The following is a 12,026-nucleotide window of genomic DNA, read 5'->3' as shown; positions in this document are numbered from 1 at the left end:
GAAAGAGTTCCTGGGGAATATGTTTGAGCTGATACAGAAGTTCCTCAAGGTGACTTTCTCAGTTTTTTTTTCTGTGCCATTTGTTTCAGATTGGAGCATCCCTGATGTCAAGCAATGTGGGCAGTGGCTTATTCATTGGCCTGGCAGGCACTGGAGCAGCTGGGGGCCTTGCTGTTGGGGGCTTTGAGTGGAATGTAAGAGTCAGTTTTGTTGTCAACTAAGATGTCGCTGTTTACAAAGGGACTGGGGGTTTGTCTTCAAAACCAGATGCTAACAGTATTGGCAACAAGTGCTCAAGCCTCGGGAGAGAAGCCTTCAGACATTCAAACAGCCTTGAAAACATAAGATCTTTATTTTAGTTTAAGTGGAATCCACTAGAATTATTAGCTCTTTGACCTTCCCAGAAGCACATGGCCATATTTTTAAGCTTTAGTCCACAGCCATGAAGATTAAAATAAAAGATGAATGCTGGAAAGGTACTTGGATAATCACAGGATTCAGGGTATAGGGAGTTAAAAAAAAAGCAGCATGTGCTCCTAAATTCAGGGTAAATCCATGAGAATCAGCAACACTGCCTTCACCTGTCAGCTGCCAAAATCTGGCGTCTCCGGGGTGAACACCTGGGTGTGAAGGCAGGTCTGATTCTGCCCTGTCGAAGTGGCCTGGAAAATTGCCACTGACACCACACAGAGCATGAAAACCAGGCCCTTTATGTGTGATGCTAATGAAATTTCTCAGCTGCAGTGATGAGGAGTGAGATCAGTGCCAGCCTCACAATAAACATCACTCACCTAACTCTATATCTCTTGTCTACATCAGCACAGAGTGCTAATAGTGCCAGATACTTGCCAAGAACAAGCCGGGCCCACCAAAATCTATTTCCTGGGATACCTATTCACTGTACTGTTCTTTTTTCTAGACCATTAAGATCACCTTTAAGTCCTTTGTAAAGAAACAGGAGACTGTGTTCAGCCTGGTGCATGTAGGACTTACCAACATTGCTGTACTTTAAGGAAATCTATTCAAGTCACTTTAGAAGCCCATGAAGACAAGATTTTATATCAGGGCAAATCTAACCTCACAAGTTTAGATTAATTTCTTTCAGAGTGTAAAGAGCCCTTAGACATGCCATTATTCTCTCCCTTTGTCATGGGGCATCACTCAGCTGGAGTGATCATAGGAGCATGTTTTACCTCAGCCAGTCTCTGGCACTGCAGGAGCCATGGCTCTTCTCCTTGATCAGTCACAATCTCTGCTTACAAGGATCAGATTCTTTTCTGATAAATTAAATAACTGATCAAAATAACATCTGGACTAATGTAAGGTACTTAGATGAAAGGTAATGGCCTGAGAGAGTCAGGAGGTGACATTTGGTAGTCCAATGGCTTTTATTTATGTTCAAGATCTCCTGTTTGGGCTTTTGCTGGGATTCAGAGAAGAAATACATGGTGGGAGATGCCTTTGCACATTCCAAAAGACTTTACCTGTAGCAAAGCAACTGAACTGCCCTTTATCTACCAGTGACAGAAGCACATCTGCGTCAGCCTGCAAGGAGAACATCCCAGCAGAGTCTTGCTGTTGCTTATTTTTATGCTCTGCAGGGACAGTCTGCTGCCTCAGCCTCATCACTTGCTAATCAAGCAACAAACAGATGCTCCCATCCTGCTCTGAATCACTTAACTCTTCACTGCCACAGCATCAGTGGTTTCAACGGCCACCAAATACAACACCATCTTTCAGAGATCCAGAGCAACAGAATATACCACCTTGCCCAAAAGACCAGAAGATGGAACAGCATGTGCCACTCATGACAGAGAGACATGGGGCTTAGGAGGAGAACTTCAAAAGCTTCTAATTGAATTGTAATAATTCCTCCAGTTGTCTCATCTTCTGAGCAGGGATAAAAAGTCGGATTGTTTCTCAAATACATTGCATGGGACTGTACCTTTCTGCTTTCTTAGGATGTTCACTGACAGAACAGAGGAAAAAGCTGTGCCAATGTTGAATCATGTACCTTTATTTTCTGTCTCTTTAACAGGCCACCTGGGCACTTCTGGCTCTCGGCTGGATCTTTGTGCCTGTTTACATCTCAGCAGGAGTAGTCACCATGCCTGAGTACCTGCAGAAGAGATTTGGAGGGCAGAGGATACAAATCTACATGTCCGTACTGTCCCTGATTCTCTATATATTCACCAAGATATCCGTATGTATCCAACTGAACATGACCCTCATGTCCAGGGCAGGGGTAGGTCATCCTGGTACGGTGCAGGCTGCTCAGGGATAACTCAGATGTCCTTGAAAGGACCAGCTCATCTCCCAGAAACAGTGTGTGCTTCTTTGCTCAGGTAAACACCTGCCTCTGTATTGATCATGGAGACCTATCCTAAGAGAGAGAAAGAGCCCTCATTAAACAGCAACGCACAGTGAGAACTTTACAGGGATATGCAGCTAATTACTAAACAGTATAAGTACCATGAGCTGTCTGCCTGCTTTTCCTCTTCTATGAGATCAAACCTTAGGCAATCGAGACAGAGAAAGGGCAGCATTACCCCATCTGAGAATCTGACTGGCTGCATCATGTAGAGGTGACATTCTCTTAAATTATCATAAACCTGATGTGGTTCCTGTAGCTGAGTTTTCAGCATTAGGTATGTTATGGTTATTCCTCTCTCTTTCCATGACTTGTGTTGTACAAAAAGGGTGTGGTGAAAGGGACTTGACAACTTTTCTGATTGCTTTGTACCCTGCTGGTAACCAAAAAGCAATGTAATTTACTGTATATTTCCCCCATTTAAATGCCATTCATAAAGAAGCAGAACTTATGGTCAGATATTTACTAAGAACCACGTGTGCCCTTGAAGGGAAAGGACTATATTTCAGAGTCCATTACAGGGTCTGAAGATATCAGTGCTTTGTCTCTAGCTGGTTGTCTCAAGGCCAGTACAAGTCAGTTTTCACTAGATCCTACTGAGGTATTTAGATGCCAAATTGCCTTGGGAGACACTGGAGATGAGACACCCATGTGCCTTTTGCAACTAGCTTCAGGGTCCTTCTCCCAGGCTTATTATGTGTCAGATCCTGGGACGGACATTGAGAGGAGTTCCAGGATGGGAGTGTGGGTTCCTCCTGTAATAGCCAGCTTTTGGGCATGTCACCCACTGCTGTTGCCACTGCCTGCAGGAGAATTGCTCTGTGGGACTGGAGCATTGACCTGTATGAGGTCTTGCAAAGAGACAGTTAAAGCCACTTTACCCATGAGGGGTAAATGGAACATCTCTCCTACAGCAGCCCACAGTGTGCACAGCCACACAGTCCATGTATGTGATGAAAACAGAGCAGTCTTTCAGAATGACCTTCAGCAGAGTAGTATTTGCCAGTGCTTTTGAGAGCAGGACCCTGGCCTCGTCATTGCTGTTTCATCTCAGTGGTTTCTCCTCTGTGCAGCTAATTCACGCGTGGCTGACGGATGTGGCTGGTGGAGTTTATGGGCATGACAGGTGCTTTCTATTAAGCGGTGCTATTGTTTGTGGAGAGCTCATTTAGCGGCTGGCTGGACAGCAGGCACTTGGTTACAAGAAGGATTTTTCTCCCTGTGCTTTCTGCCCAAACATAGGTTAACAACTAGGGCATTGCAGAGTCTTCCCAACTTGCAAAGAAAACAGAGATCTCAATAAAGAGTGTTGTCAGAGGACTGATCCTGCATGGCTACAGAGGTGTTTGCCTTTCCTGCTGGGAGTCAAAGCCCAGAAGGCACAGTGGTTCCTATGGTGTACTGACTGTGTTTGTCCTGTCTCAGGCTTGCAGAGGTCAGGGGTTGCACTGGGTGTTTGCTTTTAAGGTCCTTATTTCAGGCACAGCAAAAAGAATTCTTGCCCCATCCCTTCTGTCTCCCTTGGCAAATGTCTTCGCCTGTATCTCACCCCATACCAGATTTACAGGTGTCCTTTAAACTGGTTTCCCAACATAAACATTTCCCACGATGTTATCTGTGTAATTCCAGGTTTCGCCCAGTTTCTGGTGTCACTCTCTCTGCCAGAAGGTCCAAACAAGACACAGACAATGGGGATTTCTGTATTTCTAGTGAGGCCCTCAGCAGGTATAACCTGTTTTTCTGGAGTCATTCTTGTATGCTGAACTGCATGAACAGAAAAGCAATTTATTGACCTTTTCAGATAAATACATCATGGCACAAGACATAGTGATTCTTTAGAGGTCTTTCAAGCAGGAGTGTCTCCTGCCCAAGAGGCTACCAAGGTGTAGTATTGGTAACAACCTGGTCTCTGCTCTTTCCCCCTCTTTTCTCCCCTGTGTCTGCCTGTGGATGCATAGGCTCAGCTACCCATGGATGTCTTCACATTCAGCAAAAGGAGAGACAGTTTCCACCAGTGAAGTGGACAACAAGGATTCTATGACATGAAGATGGTCTTTATTTTGATGACTTTTCAGGCCCTTGGCATAGGACCTTGATTTTTTCTCTTCTGTTCTCCCAGCTCCCAGATGCTGAGAATTCTGACTGGGAGGAAAGTTTTCCTTACACTGAGAACAAAGTTCACAGCCAACAGCCCCAACAGCTCTCTCCTCTTCCAATTCACCTTCATGGTGTCCTCCCTCGTCAATGCTTTCAGCTGCAGAGGGCTGCGGGCTGCTTTATTAGATTTCACTTGCACGAAGCACTACTAATGCCAGACTGCCCTTGGGTTTTTTTATTCCAGACAGACATTTTTTCCGGAGCATTGTTCATCCAAATCTCTTTGGGCTGGAACCTCTACTTGTCCACTGTGGTCTTGCTAGCAGTGACTGCTGTCTACACCATAGCTGGTAAATAGCTGATTTTAAAAGAAACATTATAAGCTGGAGCCTAGGATAAAAGTTTCCCATTTTTGACATAGAAGAAAGTATTCAGGTCCTGGTCTGAAGGAAAGAGTACCCTGGTTGCTCATAGTACCTGCCCTGTCACTCCCAGCTGTTGGAGACCTCTGGCTATTCCCCTCTCCCATCCTGGACCAAGGGAAGCTGATATAGGGGTAATATCACTCTTTTCCAGAGGATTTTCTAACACTACAGAAGGTTCCCTCTGTGCAGAGAGTTACTACTAGCCATATTTACTACTTTTTTTTCTCTTTCTGCAAATGTAGCAACTTTGGATATTAAGATGCTGAACTGCCTCCAAGTCTTCTCATGAATGTGGAAAAGCCCTTTAGGTCATTCCTCATGGGAGGGTTTGTGACAGCTGTGGGCTCCTGGGAACCAACTCAGTGCCAACATCTCCCAGTGGGTCTGTCCTGAAATCACAGGTCTGGGGCCAAGGAAAACCTTTTTCCAGGTGAAGTACCTGCTTCACTGTACTTGGTGACACACTCTGCCTGTTGTCTCTGGTTCTCCTGACAGGTGGTTTAACAGCTGTGATATACACAGACGCGCTGCAGACTGTGATTATGGTGCTGGGAGCTTTGGTCCTCATGTTCATAGGTAAGGGGAACTTGCAGTGGCATCAGACATTAGTTTAGTCCTCCCAAGGCCATTAGACCTTAGCAGGGTGCCTCACCCTTTCCTCTGTGGTGCAGAAATGAGTTTTAACCACTCATGGAAGTGGTGCCAGTACAACTCTCATTCTCCAGGTCATCAGCCTTTGCACCAGCTGTATGGAGGTGAGGCTCTGAATAACTTCACCTCACTGGAGTTGCCAAAGAACTTTGAAACATCACATTCTCAGAGCCAAATTCAGCTCTCATTAAGCTCATGTCAAGTCAGAGTAATTGTACTTTCACTGTTGTCTTTGGGAGTTACTGTGAATTCATGTGGGCGTAACTGAGCATTATAAAAAAATAAAATGCAGCAAGGAACTGACCATCATCAGGCTTTGCTTTAAGCCTTCTTGGCAAACAGAAAGGTAGGTATATCTATTTTCATGTCATACCTTCCCTCTCTAGCTCTTGGAGGGTGTATAAGTAAAGACTAGGTGCTGAGGACACTGCAGGGATTAGAATCATGGGGATTTTCCTGCACTGATCCTCTTCCAGGATGTGCTGTTTAAACCACAAGGACTCTGGGCAAAATCCAACTGACTTCTGTAGAAACTTTGACTGCCAAAAGCAAGGGTGGAATGAAAAGAAAGGAGATAAGAGGAAGATAAGAGAAAAGAAAAGTAATCACGAGACTCAGATAAGATAAAAGCCTTGCAGGATGTACCAAGCCTTAAATCACTGGCATTTTCTTTTCAGGATTTGAAAAAGTTGGCTGGTATGAAGGACTTCAGGAGAAATACAGCACAGCAATACCAAAGATCATAGTCCCAAACACAACCTGTCACCTCCCACGTGCGGATGCCTTTCATTTGTTCAGGGATCCCATCACAGGAGACATTCCTTGGCCTGGTCTTATATTTGGTCTCTCTGTGCTGGCTCTTTGGTGCTGGTGCACTGACCAGGTAAAGAAAGTCTTCCCCTCAGCAGGCAAACCACCACATTGTTATTTTCAGTACACTCAGTTTGTGGATCTGTGAGCTGAAAAATGACTGTGTCACTGTACAGGAGTTACTACCTTTTTTACTGGTCTAGACCAGAATATCTCACTCCTTCCAGCTTGCCAGCAGGCTGTTAATTTTGTGCACTTCTTAATGCAGGAAGAACAGGTTATTTTCTTCCATCTTTATCCCACTCTGGGCTGGTGAGTACTGGGAATCTTCATGCAGTTAGGATGACAAGGATATAAAAATGTGGATCTGGAGCTGGGTCTGCAGTGACCTTGCATAGACCTCCATCAAGGCATTCATATTCCTGGATGTCTCATGTCTCTTATTCCTTTTCAAGCTACTAACAAGGAAAGCTGTACATGTTTCTCAAGACACAGTGCTTCTGTACTTTAAGATGGGATAATTATGAAACCCACCACTGAGCTTTTACCAAAACACCTACAGTCTGCTTCATTCTGTGTCTCTTGCTGTCATACAGCTGCTGTCTCCAGCCCTCAAGGTGGCTTCATTTCAGTCAAGGGCAAAATTATTCCTGCAAAGGAAATTTCCATGCTGCCCTCTCCTATAGCCTGTGCACTGAGCTCTGAGCAGTGGCAGCAGGCTGCAGTCAACCAAGGTGGGAAAGTTGCCATTGGCATGCAAAACACCCTGGAATCCTGCTGGATGAAAGTCATCCATGAGAAGGAGAGACAGAGAGAGGATGGATCCTGCTCTCTCTGTTGCACTTCTGTTTTAATCTCTGCTCCCTTTCTGCACTGATTGCAGGTGATAGTTCAGAGGTCTCTCTCTGCCAAGAACCTCTCCCATGCCAAGGGTGGATCAGTGCTGGGAGGATATTTGAAAATATTCCCTATGTTTTTCATTGTCATGCCAGGAATGATCAGTAGAGCTCTTTACCCAGGTAAGCCTTCCCATGTTCCCTGCTACAGGGCTTCATACCTGCAGTGACCACTAATCCCACACAGGTCTGCCAGCACTTTTACATCTTAGAAACTGCTGTCCTGGAGGCATGCTCATATAGGTTCCTGTTGTACCATGGTGTTTGCATGACTTCCCTCCACTTTCAGTTCTTGCACAGTGGCAAAAGTCACTGGGAGTAGCCATTAAGAGGCATATTTTGCCATTGGGAGCATATAGCTCCATACTGTGGATATTGCATCTGTCTGCCTGGAGGAAGTCAGTAAAATGAAATACATGGAGCACTGAGGTTGTCCTTCAGGTCCTATGGATTACATTCATTAGGTATTTTGGAGAGTTTTAGCAATCTGCCACACTGATTCATTCAATTCCTAGTGGATTATGCAAATCAGTCCTCTGTTGTCTCCCAGTGAGCTCTCATTGCTGTTTTCTCCAGAGCATGGCCCTTCTGGGAAGAATACCTCGGTTAGGAGGATCACTCCTGGAAGAAAGTGCCTATCTCCCAGATTTCCTGAGTAGGAGTAAGTCAGCCTGCAACATCCCTGGGAACCCAGCTGACAGGTTCATGGAAACAGTCCAGTTCCCACAAACAACAAATCATCAAGGATTGCCATTATGCAACATCCAGAAGCATTTTACCCATACCCTGAACAGAACTGCAAAATATAATCTCAAAGTTTCAACTTTACTATAAGATGTAAAATTTTCTTGAGTTCCACTTATTGTAGCCATATTCCAGCTCCACCTCTGAACTGATATGAAACCCCATAAGGCATCAAGATATGTTCTCTTGAACTAAACAACCTATGGCTCAGCAGGGTGTACACTGACTTCTTGTTGTTTTCTTGCCTTCTACAGATGAAGTGGCCTGTGTGGACCCGGACATCTGTAAAAGGGTCTGTGGAGCTGCAGTGGGTTGTTCCAACATTGCCTACCCCAAACTGGTGATTGAACTCATGCCTGATGGTGAGAAACACACTTGTGGAGGTGGGCTTGAACCATGCTCTGCATGGGGGGCTCAGGCTGCTCTTATCCATCTTAAGGATGTGGAAATCTTACTGCAGTTACTGGACATTGGGATGAATAAAACAGTGCTGAGAGGCCCAAGGTCCAGTCCTGATTTTCCTTCCCTCTTTTGCTCCCCCAGGGCTCCGAGGTTTGATGATTGCTGTAATGATGGCAGCCTTGATGAGTTCCCTCACCTCCATTTTCAACAGCAGCAGCACTCTCTTTGTTATAGACATCTGGCAGCGGATCCGCAGACAGGCCTCGGAGCAGGAGCTGATGATTGTGGGCAGGTCCTTACATTTATTTATGTCTCATTCCTCTCATCATCTGTTTTGAGTGCAGCATTTACGTTCTTCAGGCTGGACTCGCTGAGAAAAATCTGGTGCCTATAATATAGAGCAGGAACACAGCGGGGGAAAGAGCCTTATGTTTTCCAGCTTCATCTTGGATAGACCTGGTCAAAGAGAAACACTGAGTGTACCACTGAACTAGGTAGATTGTTGCCTCTCTCTTCTCTAAACATAATATAAATACTACTTTAAATGTAGCTTTTAGAATAGTCAAAGGTGCTCTGGAGTCATCATCACCAGAGATCTTTAAGAACATGTTATTTTTGCATCAGACAGGAGTGATATGTTGCAATTACTCCTTATTTTATATTTCTGGGAAAAGTGCAGAGCTGAACCTCCATCTCCATGATAAATTGCAGTGCTCTTTGTGAGCAAGATTTGATCCTGCATTTTATCAGGGCCATGTAAAATTCTCCTCCAGGTAGCAGAATTTAAGCTTCATTCTGTATGTTTGTGGTGCTTTTGTTCTCCAGTCATGAGCACTAAGTTCTAACCTTTGCTGTGAGGTGGCTGAAGGCTGCAGGCAAGCTTGTACTCCATCACAGAAGAGTGGTGAGAGAAGTACCACTTGTTCATCAGTATGGATAAACTTCTGTAGCATACAGTGCAGAGGTGAAGGAGGGTTGTAATATGCACGTGAGACTCCAAAAGCAACTTTAATAAGCATCAAACAAGTTCGAATTTGGCAAAGGCAAGAGGCTAAGCCTATGACCTGCTTAGAAAGGTGGCAGAAAGTTTGCTTCAACAAGCTTCCAACTCCCTCTTTCCATCACATCCAAGAGCAAGGTCATGGAAGATCATGTCACACTGTAGGACACACCAGTCTGAAGGGCTTTTACTGCTCCAGCTCACAGTGGGAGCCACCATGCCCTTGTGGTTCTCTCCTGCATGTTGACTGGCAAATCCTAGCACAGGTCAGTCTGAAGTCTGTCAAATTACCTTTGGGAATGGCTTGAATTGACTTTCTAGAAGAGAACAATTTTCTCTTTTCCTGTGTAGACAGGGAAAGGTTCTTAAGAGTGGTCTGTGGATTTTGTTCTTAGGAAATTCTGAGAGCAACTGGAAGTATGTTTTGCTGCAAAAACTTCATTTTCAGGTGGACTCCACCACCTGCAGAGCTAATACGGTTTTACTCTCATCTTTCAGAGTCTTTATCCTCATCCTTGTGGTCATCAGTATTCTCTGGATCCCAATCATTCAATCAGCCAACAGTGGACAGCTCTTTGACTACATTCAGTCCATAACCAGCTATCTGGCCCCACCAATCACAGCTCTCTTCATCCTGGCAATCTTCTGCAAGAGGATTAATGAGCCTGTAAGTGAAGTGTCAGAAAAGTATTGAATTTGATAAAAGAAATAAATACGTCTCCCCTCAGTACTTAGCCTTTGAGGCTCTTTAAAGTCCAAGCCAATCCAGCTAAAGTGTGACAGCCTTTCCCTGACGTGTTACTAGATCTTAGCCCAGTCTCTAGTGTATATTGTGCGTTTGCTTCCAAGGAGTGGTACTTCTTGGCAGACTCACTTGATAGCATGATAGGAAAGTTGTTCTGCAATTTAGTGATGATGTGTCAAAGTCTAGTTGGAGAAATGTTGTTAGGAGGAGATTCTTGCAATGTTTGTTCTCTATGTTCTATGTTCAAGGGCAATGAGAGAAAATGAAGATTGTTAACTTCAGAAATCTTCTTTTGATGCATTTCAGTGTGGATTTTCATCAGGCATAAAGTCTTGGGAAAGGAGAGGACAGGAGAGGGAGAGGAGAGGGAGAAATACAACCAAAGGTAACATACAGTGACCTTTTCTTTGTGCTTGCCTTTTCTCAGGGTGCTTTTTGGGGCCTCATGGTTGGACTGGTTGTTGGTCTGGTTCGGATGATCATGGAGTTTATTTATAGCACACCATCTTGTGGTGAGGAGGACAAAAGACCAACTGTGCTAAAGGACTTGCACTACCTCTACTTTGCCCTCATCCTTTGTGTCCTCACCGCAATTATCATCGTCCTCGTTAGTCTCTGTACCCCACCGATCCCTGAAGAAAAAGTAAGTGACTTGCACTGACACCTCTTTCTCAGAGCCCCCATTTGGTTACCAAAAATGTTTAAAATCTGCCCTTTTCCTTTCCTCCCATGGTTAAGAACTGGTGTGTAATGCATATGCTGCCAAGAAGCCCTTGCTCCTCAGCTTTCTATTCCCCAGGTCGCATAGTGTTAATGCTTCAGAGGCACTGAGTGCTTCAAATTGAGTGTGAGTTCCCATGCTGTGCCTCGAGCTGGGCAGACACCACAGCCCATCATAACTGGAATAGAAAGAAAAGAAGAAGGGGAAGGAGATGAAATCATATTACAGAGCACTGCTGAGGAGGAATTAAATATATCTAATTGTAGCATCTAGCCTGTTTCAGCAAAGCCAGCATCAATCTTGCAGGCAAACAAGATTAATATCTTTTGCAACATGGGCATTTAGGAAAATAACATTTTGTCCCAATGTGATCTCAATTAAATTTAATAACTTTGAGTGAAGCACAACTTTCTTTTACTTAGCACATTAAAGTGGTGCAGAGTTGGGAGGTTTTATATAATAAAACCTTCAAGCAACTCTTCCCAGTCCCAAGTTTTACAGCAGCTGTCAATATAACAAAACTGCCATCCACCTCTGAGAAAAGGTTGCTGGATAGATTTAAAAGACCTATCTTTTTCCTTTCTGCCTGCATGAGGAAATTAGGGTGATGCCATCATAGCATTTTCTATCTGTTGCTTCCTCATAACTCGTAAAGCATTAACCAGTTCCATCAATGTTTGATGGAATGGTAGTGGTGTCAAAGACACCCAGCTCCTAAAGATTACATGAAAGCAGGTGTTCAGATAGGGGAGAGGAGGGGAGAGAGAGTGTCTTTGTGTCTGCTTTGAGATAAACTCTCAGCTTTTATTAGCTATCAGAGGGTCCACATGGGAGAGGGAAATACTGGCAAGGAGGCACCATTAGTTCTGCTGCTTACGTTGTTCACTACTGCTCAGGGGTGGCCAGATGGTTGCCAGCAATTAATTACTGTGGTTTAATGAGTTCCCACTCATCATCTGACCTGTGATAACTAAACATGTGCAGTGCTCCCTGCCCACAGCAATATCAAGATAAGATGCATTAACATAGCACTGGCGAGTAGTGAGCATCATTCCGACAGTTCGGGAACTGAAGACACTGGTCACAGCACCTACAGCCATTTTAGTCTGACCTCAGAGGTATGAAAACGTTTAAAGCATCTTTTAAGAGGGGGAGTTCAGGATG

The 12,026-nt window shown here is 44.5% G+C and overlaps 1 protein-coding gene across 1 annotated transcript in view; it reads left to right on the top strand.

The window, feature by feature from the left end:
- SLC5A9 (solute carrier family 5 (sodium/sugar cotransporter), member 9) overlaps nucleotides 1-12,026 on the top strand; it is a 22,781-nt gene that overhangs the window by 3,448 nt on the left and 7,307 nt on the right. Inside the window, exons 3-12 of the mRNA XM_009080015.1 lie at nucleotides 90-194; nucleotides 2,039-2,203; nucleotides 4,713-4,818; nucleotides 5,389-5,469; nucleotides 6,222-6,427; nucleotides 7,238-7,373; nucleotides 8,249-8,356; nucleotides 8,538-8,688; nucleotides 9,895-10,063; nucleotides 10,569-10,784. Of these exons, the coding sequence (XP_009078263.1) occupies nucleotides 90-194; nucleotides 2,039-2,203; nucleotides 4,713-4,818; nucleotides 5,389-5,469; nucleotides 6,222-6,427; nucleotides 7,238-7,373; nucleotides 8,249-8,356; nucleotides 8,538-8,688; nucleotides 9,895-10,063; nucleotides 10,569-10,784 (1,443 nt within the window). The remainder of the gene's footprint in view (nucleotides 1-89; nucleotides 195-2,038; nucleotides 2,204-4,712; nucleotides 4,819-5,388; nucleotides 5,470-6,221; nucleotides 6,428-7,237; nucleotides 7,374-8,248; nucleotides 8,357-8,537; nucleotides 8,689-9,894; nucleotides 10,064-10,568; nucleotides 10,785-12,026) is intronic.

This window comes from Acanthisitta chloris, unplaced genomic scaffold, assembly GCF_000695815.1.
Source record: "Acanthisitta chloris isolate BGI_N310 unplaced genomic scaffold, ASM69581v1 scaffold22798, whole genome shotgun sequence".
Lineage (NCBI taxonomy): Eukaryota > Metazoa > Chordata > Aves > Passeriformes > Acanthisittidae > Acanthisitta > Acanthisitta chloris.
The sequence above is the reverse complement of the archived record's forward strand: the minus strand, read 5'-3'. Positions and strand labels throughout refer to the sequence as shown.